Here is a 13,462-nt window from a genome sequence, read left to right as displayed (position 1 = left end):
CACCAGCCGTCATATAAAACTATTTATTCATAAATATTTTCCAAAATGAAAATAGGTTTACCAAAAAATGTCCCTCACTGGGGAGAGGAGGGGGCAGCCCTCGCCCCCGGGCCCCCAGGGTGGGGCTGAGAGGAAGAGAAAACCTCCCGGCCCCCTCCCTGCTTCCTGGGGGAGGGGGTGCCCCGTGGCTCGGGCCCCATCTTCAGGGCCGGGCCCTCACCTGGGCAGGGGAGGGGATCAGCATGCGGGAAGGGCGGGACGGGGCCGGTGTCACTGGAGGTCCCTGTCCTCCAGGTAGCGGTACTCGAAGGTAAAGCCTTCCTTCTTCCGCTGGCCCCACTTCTCATAGTCGAAGTAGATGTAGGTGCCCTGGCCGGGGAGAAAGCGTGCAGTGAGTGGAGGCGAAGGCAGGCTGGGGTCTGGGGCCAGACTGACAGACATAGGACAGGGTGTGGTGCAGAGGTGCCAGGCCAACTGGATGTATGGGGCTCATTTCCCCCACTTCTCATGCTCATGTTAGGGAGTGGAACGGGGACTGTGGCTCTGGGGTGCCTGGCCCTGGCCGGCTGCTCTTGGGGGCCCTGGCTCTGTGTCTAGGCTCAAGGGCGGCATACGGCTTTCTGGATGGGGTGTCCTGAGGTGATACACTAACCGGAGGCCCAGACCCACACACAGGAAGCCCACACCAGGTGTGAGAGGGACTGGCACCGAGGGGGCTTGGTACCCGAGCCCATGACACACCACCTCTGTGACACTTGCTGTATGTGGCACTGATCTTCACATGTTATAAACTCATTTAATCCTTACAACTCATGACCCGCTTCACAAACAAACACAGAAGCAGCCCAGGGCAGTGGCATTGGGCTAGGGGCAGAAGTTCCAGTAAGTAACGGCCCTGCACTCTGGGGGTCAGGAAATGGGAGCGGGAAGGGGCAGGGCAAGCCCAGGGCAGCTGGACTGATGCGGGTGAGGACAGGGAGAGGAAGGGTAGATGGCAGGCCTCACCTGCTCAAACTCGTCGGTGATGGTCTTGGGCTCCTCGTGCCTCTGGAACCACATCATGTACTTGGTGTGGAATCGCCACGACTGCTTCTTCAGGGCCTTGGCTGCCAGGTACTGCGCCTTGGTTCCCTGTGGTAGAGAGAGAGGGTGGGATCAGGGGGGCCCAAGCTGAGTAGGGCTGGGGGACAGGGATGGGCAGAGCAGCAGGGCTGGGCCCCGGCTCCAGACCAATGTTTGGCAGGACGATCCGTGTGGAGATCGTGCTGGGGGTGGAACGTCCCACTGCTGGCCAGAAGAAAATGAGACCGAAGGAGGCAAATTGCTTTCAAGAAGGAGGAGAAGCTAACGCATGACGAGAGCTCAGCGAGTGGAGAGGAGATAGTTTAGGATGCTTATCAAAGAGGGGTAGGGTTCCCCCAGTCTTTTGGAAGGCCTGAGTGTCCACCGCAGAGCAGGGGGACATCCTGGACTAAAGGGCCTTCCTGGGTTTAGCCGGGGCCCAGGGCCATGGACGGGGCTGCAGTAGAGGCCAGCCTCAGCGGAACAGTGGACACCCCTGGGCAGAATGGAGCAGGGGCCCAGGGCTGGGAGAGGGAAGAGTGCGGTCCCAGAGGCCGCCGTGGGACACCCACCTCACCCCTTCAGCCCGAGGGGGAACGGCGGCGGTGGCGGCGGAGCCGGGGGGCCTGAGGCTGCCCCGGGGGCCCTGCTGTACCTCCAGATAGTAGAAGATGAAGAAGAGCGTCTCGGTTGACAGGCGCTGGTAGAACTCCACCGTGTCCGAGTGGGGGGGTGGCATCTGGTGGTGGTAGGGGGGCGTCGGGCAGGGGTTCCGGGGGAGGTACTGCCTGTGAACAGGGGAGGGTTGGTGTCCGGTGTCCTCTGGCTCTTGTCTGGGCTGGGCTGGGAGAATGCCGAAGGTGGCCCCCTGCAAGGAGCCCTCACCCTGTCCCGGGCTCGCTCACCGGATGCGCTCAGAGTCAGAGGGGTGGGGCATGTGGTGCCAGGCGGCCTCCTCCATGGCCTGCTGGTAGAGCTGCTCCTTGGTGAGGGGCACGGGCCCCAGGGGGCACACACCCAAGGACAGCGGGATGTTCACCTCGGACAGCTGCAGGGGAGGCTGGGCGGAGGTGGGCGGCGCGGCCGTGCTGCTCAGGATGATGTCTGTGGGGGGGAGTGGGGCAGGGCCCCTCGAGGATGAGAGTGGGATAGGGACCAGCCCCACCTCTCCAGCAGAACCCCCCACACCAACCCTGGACGCTCACCTCGCTCAGTCAGGTGTAACGTGGGCACTGGGTCCTCAATACCAGAACTGATGGCTGCCCTTTCCGCCATGGACTTGAGGGAACTCAGAGGTTCAGGGGCCTGCGGGGAGGACAGGCCCGGGCCTCAGGCTCACACTGGGCTCCTCTGCAGGGCCCTGGACTCCTGCCTGCTCTTCCTATTCACGATGTCCCGACACCAAAGCCCCGCGGCCATGGAGCCTCCCTCCGAGGACGCGTGCACAGGGGCTCTGCTTGCGAGCCAGCCGTGGGTACTGCACACCCCAGCACTGGAAACCAGCACCTAAGTGGGCTGTGCACCAGCCTTGAGCACAAAGCACAAAAGCCTAGGGCGGCAGCCAGGTCCCAAGTCTGAGCTCTAGGACTGGCATACTTGAGCCAGGGTAGGAAGAACACTGTATGCTGGGCTGCCAGCGGGGGCAACAGCCGACCTCACACACTCCTTGGGGCCCTGCAGGCTGAGCCCCCACCCGACACAGTGCTCACCTGGCCACAAGGAGCACCCAGGCCAAGCCCTCCCCTCCCACTCCATGCAGCCACTTTTCTAGTGAGGTGTGATTTTGTTCCCCAGCCCTCATGCTCAAAGCCTGGAAGAGGCTCCCCACCGCCCACCCAGAGGCTCTAACACTGGATTCTTTTTGGATCTCTCAACTGAGATTTGCTAGTAAGGTTCATACACTCCATTTCCAGCCCTCAGTGCCTTTCCAATCACTCTGTGGGGACTCGCGTGGGACTTGAGGGTGGGTCTGGCAAAGGACCCAGTGCAGCAGGGGTGTTACAATGATCCCCCGTCTCCAGAAGAAGGCAGGCAGGCATAGGAAACGTGGATCTGGATAGTCTGGGCAGACGGCCCCGTGCACAGGGGACACTGCTCTCAGTCCTGCCGAGTACCACCACCAGCCTCCTGTCTGTTTGGATCAGCACCCTCCCACAACTCCAGTCCTGCCCTAAGACCCTTCCAGATCAGGGGTGAGCAGCCCTTGGAGGCCAGGCAGCCAGCTTCTAAGGGCAAAAACACTGGCCACACAGCAAAGCTGGGCTGAGGGCTGACCAGAACATGTGTTCTCAGTCGAAATGGTTTCTTAGAGAGGATGAGGACAAGGACGGTGGCAGAGAAGAAAACAGGAGACGGAGCAGGTGTCCTGGTAGAACACAGTGCGGCGAGACCTGCGCCACAGAAGAGATGAAGACGCATCCAGGGGAAATAACTAAGGCAGGCCATGCAGATGGTTGCAGACAGCAGAGCAAGGGCAGTGCGGCCAGCACGAAGGTGAAGGCAGCAGCGGTGATGGGGAAAGAGCAAGAGAAAGGAGAGAAGGAGCAGAAAGCCAGAGAAGCCTGGCTCAAGGGAGGAAGGAGGTGGTTAAGAGGTGTGGCAGAAAGGGTGCGGAAGCCTCTGGAGCAAAGACTGAAGTGCTAAGACAGGGCCTTGGGTGTCTTGGGGCATTGGAGCTCACCTTGACCTCCGGGGTGGTGCTGAACTGCGGAGGGCCGTTGAGCAGGGCGCCGGCTGTCTTGGCCTCGCTGAAGCTGGGTGTGGGAGAGCCGGGGGTGTTCACGGGCAGCGGCACCAGGAGGCTGGGTGCTCCTGAGGTGTTCCCTGAGCCTGGGGCGGCGCTCCCAGTGCCTGTGGGGGCTGCTGCACTGGGCTCCTTGCTGGGAAGAGAATGGACGTCCTTGAGGGTGGGTGCGACCCAAGGGGCGGCTGAGGGTTCACAGCCACGGCAGTGGCTCTTCTGGGAAAAGGGACAACTAGTCTCTGGGGCTTTGTACTCAGCAAGGCAGCGTATGGAGGTGGGAACCCCGGGCCGCAGGGCTACAGAGGACGGGGCAGGGTGGCCAGGCCAGGGCCAGGGTGGGAGGGCCTCCTGTCCAGCACTAGGGGTGCCTTGGTGTATGGAGGAGCAGAGGGCAGGACTTAGGGTCACCTCACAGTAAACAGCCCTTTCTGTGGCTAGTGAAGGTGTGTCTGTGGTGGAAGACGGCTGCCGGCAGCCCTGCCTGGTGAGACGTGACACTCACGAGGTGCTGGGAGGTGGGTTGTGGGGGCCTGCTGGGGGCCCCAGGGCCTGGCCGCTAGTGCTGTTGCCCCCGCTGCTGCTGAGGGCCACTTCCGCAGGGCTGTCGGCCACGACTGAGCTGTAACCTGGGGAAGAAGAGCATATGAGAAAGGCAGCCTGCGGCTCCTGTCCTGTGCACCCTGTTCTGGGCCTCCCACCCTGCTCCCCCCACCCTCCCCAGCCCCATGCCATCCTGCCTCTACTTACTGGTGGCGCCATTCTGCTTGCCAGAGCCGCCTCCTGTGCTGCTATTGCTGCCACCACCACTCCCAGCGCCGCCTCCACCACCTGCTCCACTGGGCTGGGCGCTGGGGGGCCGGGGCTGGGCAGTGTTGGGTCCACTGGCAGTGGGCGGAGCCACGGCCTGAGCATAAGGGGCAGGGGTGCCTGAGCTGTGGCTGGGGGCTGGGCTGGCCTTGGGGCCCAGGGCACTGGGCGGCGCTGCAGGGCTGGAGGCCCCGTTGTTGCCAGGGGCGGTACTCAAGGCAGCGGTGGCAGGTGGGGGGCCGGAGGGGTAGGTAGGTGGCACGGCTGGGGACTGGGGGTGCTGGTTGCTGTGGACAGGCTTGGAGCCATTTTTGGCTGGAGACTGCAAAGGGAGAGACAGAGGTTAGGGCTCTGTGCCGCCAGTCCCCCCTCCCCACCCCCTGTCCTGGGGCGCCAGTAGCCTTCTGACTGCTGGCGAGCTCAATCCCACCCTGCTGCCCTTCCTGCCTGCCTGCAGCCTTCCCAGCACCAGGCCTACACATAACTGAGGCCAGTGGCAGGGGACTAACAGAGGTCCCCAAAGGTCTCCATGTGGGCCAGGCAGTGTGGACTAATGAAAGGACCATGAAAAGCCACCCAGCCACGACAGCACTCCAGAAATCAGGGACCCACACCCCACAGCAGCCAAGTGTGGCCACACAACTCTACTCACTGAGCACCAAGGGGCCAGGGAAGTGGGGCAGAGCCACACCACACCTAGGAGTCCCTGCCTCAGTCTCCCCTTCCCACAGCAGCCCCATGGAGCCCACTCTGCCCCTGGCCTGGGCTAGCAGGGCTCACTAGGGGTGAGAGGAATTCCTGGACTGTCGCCCCAGAAATTGGCCTGGCAGCGTTAGCGCAGCTCAGGTGCCCTGACCTCCAGCCCCTTCAGAGCTGCTCCATGAAGCCAAACCCTGAGCCCCCAAGCCCGAGCGTGCCTCGCGGACACAACTCCAAGCTCCTGTCACACTGGGCCTGTGGCCTGCCGCCTCTGCACGCCGGGCACAGGCCATGGGGACCACCCACAGGTGCTGTCATCAGGGTGACACTGCACCTAGCCTGGGACTAGCACCCAGTGAGCCTTTGGGGACTGCAGAACAAACAGGTGACAAGCCAGTAATCCCAGATTCGGACCCACCTGGCTGACTTCACTATCTGTGGACCGTCCTCTCTTCTTGTCGTCTTCAGAGTTCTCCTGAAGGGGGGAGGGGTTATGAGAGACTGATCCTTCAAAGGTCTCCACAGAGATGCCGATCCCTGAGGGGCCCAAAGGCCCCCCTTAGTTCAAACCTCTTAAGGACCTGGACCCTGCTATTCCAACAACCAACCTTCATTTCTCCAGGGAACCACCCAAATCTGGCTCCCGCCAATCCTCTAAAAAACTTAGGACTCCCACTCCTTACGGGATCCCCACCCCAAGTACCTCAGATACCTCCCACCTTCAACACCCAACACTTACACAGGCCCTGAGCCTGTGTATGAAACCCAGGAAGGCCCCAGCCGCTCCCTCCCCCTCCCAGGGCAGCTGCAGGCCCTCACCGTGGTGCAGTTGGCTGGGCTGGGAGGGATGGGGGAGCTGGAGGTGGTGGAGGTGGGGGTGCTGCTGGACTGGTTGAAGATCTCATCCTCCATGTGGCTGTGGCTGGGGGGGGAGGTGGCGACCAGCGCCTGTGCTGTGGAGGCAGGGTGGGTGTGCTGAGCACGCTGGCACAGGCGAGGCTGCAGCCCAGCCCCGCCCCCCACAACATGCATGCAGGCCCCCGGCCTCACGAATGTCCTCAAGGTCCAGGTCGTCATAGAGGAACTCGTTCTCTTCGAAGTCGGGGTCCTGGGACGAGTCGACATAGTACTCAACATCGTCCTTGATCTTGCGGATGGCGTCGACGAGGATGGAGTCGTTGTCCAGCATGCGCAGGATGGTCTCCAGCATGCGCACATGGTAGCGGTGCTTCTCAATATGCCGCTTTAAGCCCTCAATCCGGTCCTGCTTCTGCTGGCGAGCCCAGGGCCAGGCTCAGGGGCTGCACAGCACCTGCCCGGCCCTCCTGCCCCCACAGAACCTGTCCTCAGTCCCCAGTCCCCACCGTGACCCACAGGCTCCACTCTGGCCCCTTCTGAGGCGGGGCAGTGTGGAGTGTGCCCACCCTCCGTCCCAGTGGGGACCACTCTGAGGCTGCTCCCTACCCACACTGGCCCTGCCTCTGGACAGCCTGGAAATCTGGAAAAGACCCAGCTCACTACTCAGCCTCCATCTGCATCTGACCATCAGTCAGCCACCTCTCTCAACTGAGCCACCCAGGCGCAGACCTCGCTCTGGGACACACCCCACCCCCAGCCTTCCTTTAAAGGCAGTCCCCATTGGTGGGGAACTTGCTATATTATAATCTTGGTCACCACTTTGCTCATATTCAGAAGACCTCAATCCTCTCTAGGACCTGTCATCCTCTCTCCAATCCCCTGGTTCCTAAGACCCTAGAAGCCTGGCCACCTCCACTTCATCCTTACCCCTAAGCTTCCTTCCTAGTGGAGTTCATCCCCATCCCTTGGGCCTCACACCTACACACCTAGAGCTGAGCTGCAGAAGCTGGGACTCCAGTACCTGGACTCCAGTACCTCCAGTACCTGCTTTGTCTGCATGCGCTTCTCCGAGGACCTGAGGCTCTTGGGGTGCTATGCAGCCTTCCTTCAAGTCCCACACTTACTCTGCATCCAAGCTGACCTGAGTTTATCTCCCCTGACTCCTCTCTTTTCTTGCTGGTCCTGGGACTTGAACTCTGGGCTGTCCCTTAACTTCTTTGCTTAAGACTAATACTGCTCTACCACTTGAGCCATTGTACTACTTATAGCTGTTTCTTTTTCTTTTTTGGGGGGGTCCTGTTGTGGGGCCTGAACTCTGTGCCTGGGCGCTGTCCCTCAGCTCTTCAGCTCAAGGCTAGCACTCAACCACTTGAGCCATAGCGTCCCTTCCAGCTTTTTTCTTTTTGCTTATGTGGTGCTGAGGAATCGAACCCAGGGCCACATGCATGCAAGGCAAGCGCTCTACCACTGAGCCACCTTCCCAGCCCCCACTTGTAGTTTTTCTGAGTATTAACTGGAGATGAGTCTCACAGACTTTTCTGTCCGGGATGGCTCTGAACCATGATCCTCAGATCTCAGCCTCCTGAGTAGCTAGAATGACAGACATGAGCCACTGGCGCCTGGCACAGCCCCACACATGTAGGTGCTCCAAGATCCTATCTTACCCCGTTTGCACTGCCCACTCAGCTAAGTCCCAGACCCTGCCTTTCCAGCCCGACCCATCTCCTTATGCTCCCAATTCCCACGGCATCCAGTGTCTCCTGCACATCAAGTGCCTCCTCTCCACCCCACCCCTGCCCCACAGACTCAGGCTCCCCCCACTCACATCCTTGTCGCCCTTCTTCTTCCGTGTCTGTACCGACAGTGACTCCACTTCACTCTCAAACTGGTCCACCTGCATGTTTAGGGTGTCGATGGTGTTCTAGGGGGTGGGGAGGAAGCCATTAGCCAGGGTTCTCATGGTCGTGGGGCAGGACTCCTAAGCGCATCACCTTCTCTGTCTTAACTCACCGTGAGCCACTGGCCAACTTCTTCCTTCTCCTTCTGGGCAGGGTCTACCTTCTGCGCCAGGCCCAGGCCCTCCTTGCTATAAGCTTTGGTCTTGGTCTCTCGTTCCACAACTTTGAACCTTTCCATTTGCTGTGGAGAGTGAAATTGGCAAGGGGTTGGGTTCGCAAAGTGGGAGTAGCTGAGAAGGGCCTGAGGGCCCTGGTTCTTAGGCTCTGTCCTTCCCTGTCCCAGGACCTCACCTGCCTCTAAGGTCCCAAGAATCTTGCCACCTTTCCACCCCTTGGGCCCCGGCTCCAGGCGCCTACCGTCTCGATGAGCTTGCGGTTATCGATGAGCTGCCTCTTGTCCTTGATCTCGTTGGATGCCACCCATGTCTTGATCTGGTCCCTCAGCCGCTACAAGTGGGCACAGCAAATCAAACCACAGACCTGGGAGTGGCCCCGTCCCCACCAGCAAGCTGTGCTCCCCAGTGGCCCACCCCATCCCTCTGCCTGCTGGACTCTCATCCAGCCCTAGCCTCTCACCTGTAGCTTCTTAATCTCCTTCTTTAGGTCAGCCTCATACTTTTCTTTCTGGTTGGCATTGGCTGCATTGTGGAGCTGAGGGACGAGGTTTTACAGTTAGGGTGAGGGTAGCTGCTGTGGCCAAGGTCCAGTCTTTGCCTCTCTGGGGCTGAAGCATCTGGGACCCCTTCTTCCAACTGGTCTTAGAGCCACTTCCCTCATGTCCTCAGTATCAGGACAAGCAGCCTGTCTCCCCGTCAATGTCCAGAGACCTTGAAGCTCTTCTGGTGTTCTCTTCCCTGCACACCCAGGTTTTCAGGGCCCATACCAGCCCCTACTCCATACCTTCTGCCAAATGTCTTCAAACTGTTCCACACCCTCGGACACTTTCTTGAGGCAGCGATCAATCTCACCTGGCCGGGGAGGAAGGGAGACTGTTATAGAGTCCTGCCAAGGTAGCAAGCATTTAAGAGAAGCTCCCATGAGAGAGGGCTATGGCTCTGTGTACAAAGGCCAGTTGGTCCAGTACCTTGGAGCTTTCGCTTGTCCGCCATCTTCCCTGCCCTACAGACACGCTGTCTTCATACTCTCTTGGAGACGGACGCTGCTGGGGATAAGGTTGGAAGGCAATTATAAACCCAGAGACACAGACATCAGGAAAAAATCATGGGGCTGGAAGGGAAAACGCATTTAACTGCCCGCTGACAGAGACCAGGCCTGATTCTCTCTACTCTCACTCAACTGCCCAGCACAGGGTCTGGTCAACAGGCCTCAGAGAAATGATTGAGACAAGATACATTCTGTGGCTAAGAAGTAGACAATCCCCAGAGCTTGGAATCTCTTTTCCCTAGCTTCCATTTAAAGCTACTTCAGAGTGGGATAATCTCAGGAAGCACACAGGTGACTTCAGGGACAAAGCATCAGGCCAGAAATCCCCTATCCTATCCAGAGGACACTCGAGGCCCAATACTGTGTCTACACACTGAGCCAAAGCCACTCTTACAAACAGGCAGGGCACTCTGTACCTCCAAGAAACTTATTCCCCAGAGAACTCTTGAACCAGGAGGAGGTAAATTCCTACAACCGAAACACCAAGAAAGGACACAGACCTGGGAGTAAACAGCGGTCCCTGAAGGGGTTGGGAAGAGACAGAAGTCTTATGAAGACAAGAGGTGAGGACAAAGCTAGTCTGCACACACAGGAAGGCCATCTCAAATGGGCTGGTAATTTAGACTGAGAAACCTGAACCAGCAAGGCAGGTGCCCAAAACTTCACAGGGGGGCATCTTTGCCCAGAAGGGCCTCAGGGTGACAGGGAGTCACCAGGAAAGCCATATCACAGTCTAGGGAGGGTTACCCCAATTTTAAGCTGCCGGCAGAGGTTCTTTGAGACCCAGTCCCGCCCCCAGGAGTAAGAGCCTCCATTTAAGAAGGGTCCTCACTAGAGAAAGTGGCCCTGTCAACAGAACACCATGGGCTTTCCCACGGGCACAGATGGCCATGGAGCACTTGAACTATGGTTGATGCAACTGAAGAACTCATTTTTCTTTCTTTTGAGACAGGACCGTCCTGTGCTCAGGCTAGCCTCTGTTCCTAAGTGCTGGGATTCCAGGCTTGCAGGTATGCGCCACTCTGCCCAGCACAATTTTGTTTTGTCCTATGTGGTTAGCAACTCCAGCATGGGGCATGGGCCAGCATTCGAGAGCAAGCTTTAGAATGCGAGGTTCAGAGAGACAGGAATCACTGACTCCATGGGGTCCCCTCTGGGTGGAGGTGGATAAAGTAGGAACCTAACTCTCCTCAGTAAAAGGCCTGGCAAAACAAGGGACAGAACCCTCAGCCCAACATCAACATACACATCTCCAGAAAGGCAAGGCAACCGGGAAAAGGAGCCAGGGGAGAGTCAATCCCCCAGAGGAGACTCGGGTGAGTGGGGCAAGTACCTTTGATCCAGGGAGCACATAGAAGGGCCTGGATAAGACACTAGCATGAGTTGTGTAAGCACTGCCACCAAGGAGTTTGGGCTCTACCACTCTAACACTCAAAAGCCCCTTTTTTGCACGGGGGCGAGTATGTTAGACAAGAGCCCCACAGAGGGGCACCGACAGGTGATCCAGCCTGAAGAAGTTACCTCTGAGATTCACAGCCCAAATGAGGCCCTCCATACTGTAGGGAGGGGACAATGAAGGGGTTGGGACCTGGCACAGGGAGGGGTTAATATCCCAGGAGGCTATGCTGTGCAGTAGGAAAGAGGATGTCCAAGACTAGGTACAGTAAGGTGCCACATAACAGGAAGGTACCAGGGGCTTTGCTTCAGATACCAAGGGGGCACACCTGTGCCACGGTGAAGGCTTGAACTCTGGGCCTGGGCACTGTCCCTCAGCTCTTCAGCTCAAGGCAAGCACTCTACCACTTGAGCAACAGCACCACTTCTGGCCTTTTCTGTTTATGTGGTGCTGAGGAATCAAACCCAGGGCCTCATGCATGCAAAGCAAGCACTCTACTACTGAGCCACCTTCCCAGCCCAAGGCAATGATTTTCTCCCTCCAAAGAAATGCCCCTCAGCAAGGACTTGCTGGCAACCCCGTAGACCTCTCATCAAAGGCTGAGAGAAGGGAGGCTAGTACTGGAGCCTTTGGGTAGAGGATCCATCAAGACCCCCCTTCCCCAGGAGGCCACAGGGCCAATCTGAGGCAGCGGCAGCTTCACAGAATACAGGGCTCCTCTGTTGGGGGGAGGGGGCACTGGAGGAATCTGGTCCAGGAAGCTCAGCCATGGGGATCCACGGAGAAGGCACAACTTCAAGTTAGCCTCTCACACAGGAGCAGTACCCAGACCCAGAGGAACAACCAACACAGAGCCTCTACCACTTCACCAAGGGGACAAGACACCGCCACACGAGGCCTGAAGAGGGGCACAGACTAACTAATCTTGGGGCTGAGTGCTCATACAAGGAAGGGTCTTGGGCATGACATAAGGCACCTTTCACCCAGGAAAGCTTTAATTTTTTTTTTTTTTGGGTCCAGTCATGGGGCCTGAACTCTGGGCCTGGGCGCTGTCCCTCAGCTCTTCAGCTCAAGGTTAGCACTCTACCACTTGAGCCACAGCGCCACTTCTGGCTTTTTTCTTTTTGCTTATGTGGTGCTAAGGAATCGAACCCAGGGCCTCAGGCATGCAAGGCAAGCGCTCTACAACTGAGCCAACTTCCCAGCCCAGCTTTAACTCTTATACGAGGAGCTTGCCCAGTGGGGTGGGCACCACTGGGAGGGAGATGCATTAGTTCCTGGGCTGAGGCAGTCACTGCCCTTGAAGAGGGGCTCAACACCAATGGTGAGGGACTCAGAGCTCACCTGTCCTAAGGAGGAACCTTTAGTCCCAGGGAAGATGACTTTAGTGAAGCCAAGCAGCTCACCCCACTACAAGCGGCTTTCAATGTAGCAAACAGGGTGAGAGGCACTGGTCAGGGGCGCACATGATCAAGGGGGTGCTCACACATCCCAATGGGGACATAAAAAAGAGGACATCGAAAAATCTACACAATCATGGCAATCAAATAATAGACCAGAACTCTGACCCTGGGAGCAGCAACACTAATGAAGGAAAAAAGCCTTCCTAGGAAGAAAGCACCACTTCAGGGAGAACACCATCCTTTGGGAGAGGAACCTGAGGTCTGGAAGCCTCAAGTCTCTACAGTGGGACAACAGGGTGGACTGGACAGGTGCAAACTCTCATCCTCCATCTGCTATTCCCACTGGGCTTCAGGGACAGGACCATCTCATCTCTCCTAAGGGAAGGCTTTGACCAAAACACCAAAGGGAGTGGGGAGGATTCTCAGCTCCTGGAAAGACAACACCCCCCCAAGGAGGGGGGAAAGGGAGCTCAGACTCAAGCCACAACCCATGGAGGTGAGGGGAGGGACCCCATACCAAAAAGACAGGGGTCACCTGGGGGAGGTGACAGTTTCTCCAATGGAAAGGCAGCTACTGCTTAGGCAGGGGTGTGTGCACTGCCCGCGAGACGAGCTCACCAAGGAGCGTGGCACCTGCACGATGCCACCTAGACAGCAGACAGCCGGATCTTGGGATGTTCAATAGCTCCAAGACACCAATTACTCATGGCGCTGACAGCACGGTTTGTACCCGCGGGGGGTGGGGGGGGGGCTGGCAGCCACCATGCCAAGGGCCTTCGAAACCCACTCACTCCAAAGAGGGGCTAGAGCTGAAGCCCGGGCAGCCTTGAACCCGGGCTGGGAAGAGCTGCAAACTTTAGCTCGGGCTCCAACTCAAGCAGAGCTGCGGGTCTCGGGGAGTTCGTCGGCCCTGCTCGGCGCCGGGCCGACCCTCGGGTGCGGAGGGATCTGCGGCCACCCGAGGGGGGGGGGAGGCGTCTCGGGATGCCGGGGCCTGCCCCGGCCCGGCCCCCGGAGCCCCGCTCCTCCAGCCCGGCCGGCCGCCGCGGAGGGGGCGGGCACCCGGGCCCCGCGCGCGGCCACGCGGGAGGCGGCGGCCGCTGGAGTCCCGCGCCGCCGGGCTCGGAGGCGGCGGCCCTGCCGGGGCGCGCGGCCGGGCCGGGGACCGGGTCGCGGCTGGCGGCGGGACCCGGACGGGGGCGGCCGGCGGCGCCGGGGAAGGGAGGGGTTCGGCCCAGTCGAGCCTAACGCTCTCACCACAAGAGCTGGCGCCGCCGCCGCCGCTGCCGCCGCCGCCGCTGCCGCTGCCGCCGCTGCCGCCGCCGCCGCCGCTGAGGAGCGTACCGCGACAGGCGGGGGAGGCGAGCGCCCG

General features: G+C 59.4%; 1 protein-coding gene across 3 annotated transcripts; it reads right to left on the bottom strand.

The window, feature by feature from the left end:
• Positions 1-2: 2 nt before the first annotated feature.
• On the bottom strand, positions 3-13,383 carry Cnot3 (CCR4-NOT transcription complex, subunit 3). Of its 3 annotated transcripts, XM_013027763.1 has the most exons (18): positions 13,348-13,383; positions 9,212-9,286; positions 9,028-9,095; positions 8,704-8,778; positions 8,485-8,574; positions 8,180-8,308; positions 7,995-8,090; positions 6,362-6,584; positions 6,131-6,264; positions 5,730-5,786; positions 4,553-4,934; positions 4,308-4,431; positions 3,743-3,941; positions 2,268-2,367; positions 1,968-2,166; positions 1,718-1,850; positions 1,006-1,131; positions 10-369 (listed from the first exon to the last, which is right to left on the bottom strand). In XM_013027763.1, exons 2-18 carry the CDS (start codon positions 9,234-9,236, stop codon positions 271-273), a joined length of 2,259 nt encoding a protein of 752 aa, XP_012883217.1. In that variant the 5' UTR covers positions 9,237-9,286; positions 13,348-13,383; the 3' UTR covers positions 10-270. The 3 variants fall into 3 exon arrangements, with proteins under 3 accessions (XP_012883219.1, XP_012883217.1, XP_012883218.1); XM_013027765.1 differs by lacking the exon at positions 13,348-13,383 and having other exon boundaries at positions 3-369; positions 6,362-6,581; XM_013027764.1 differs by lacking the exon at positions 13,348-13,383 and having other exon boundaries at positions 9,212-9,429.
• Positions 13,384-13,462: the final 79 nt, after the last annotated feature.

The sequence above is a fragment of the Dipodomys ordii genome, unplaced genomic scaffold (genome assembly GCF_000151885.1).
Source record: "Dipodomys ordii isolate 6190 unplaced genomic scaffold, Dord_2.0 Scaffold105, whole genome shotgun sequence".
NCBI classification, from domain to species: Eukaryota; Metazoa; Chordata; class Mammalia; order Rodentia; family Heteromyidae; genus Dipodomys; species Dipodomys ordii.
This window is presented reverse-complemented; position numbering and strand designations above follow the sequence as displayed.

What these genes read in the sequence shown, in the direction of transcription:
- Cnot3 (XM_013027763.1), bottom strand. Translation starts at nt 9,236, where the DNA reads ATGGCGGACAAGCGAAAGCTCCAAG. An exon ending in GTTACACCTGACTGAGCGAG is followed by an intron (nt 2,167 to 2,267) that starts GTGAGCGTCCAG and finishes TCCCCCCCACAG; the next exon opens with ACATCATCCTGAGCAGCACG. An exon ending in TCACCGACGAGTTTGAGCAG is followed by an intron (nt 370 to 1,005) that starts GTGAGGCCTGCC and finishes CTCCCCGGCCAG; the next exon opens with GGCACCTACATCTACTTCGA.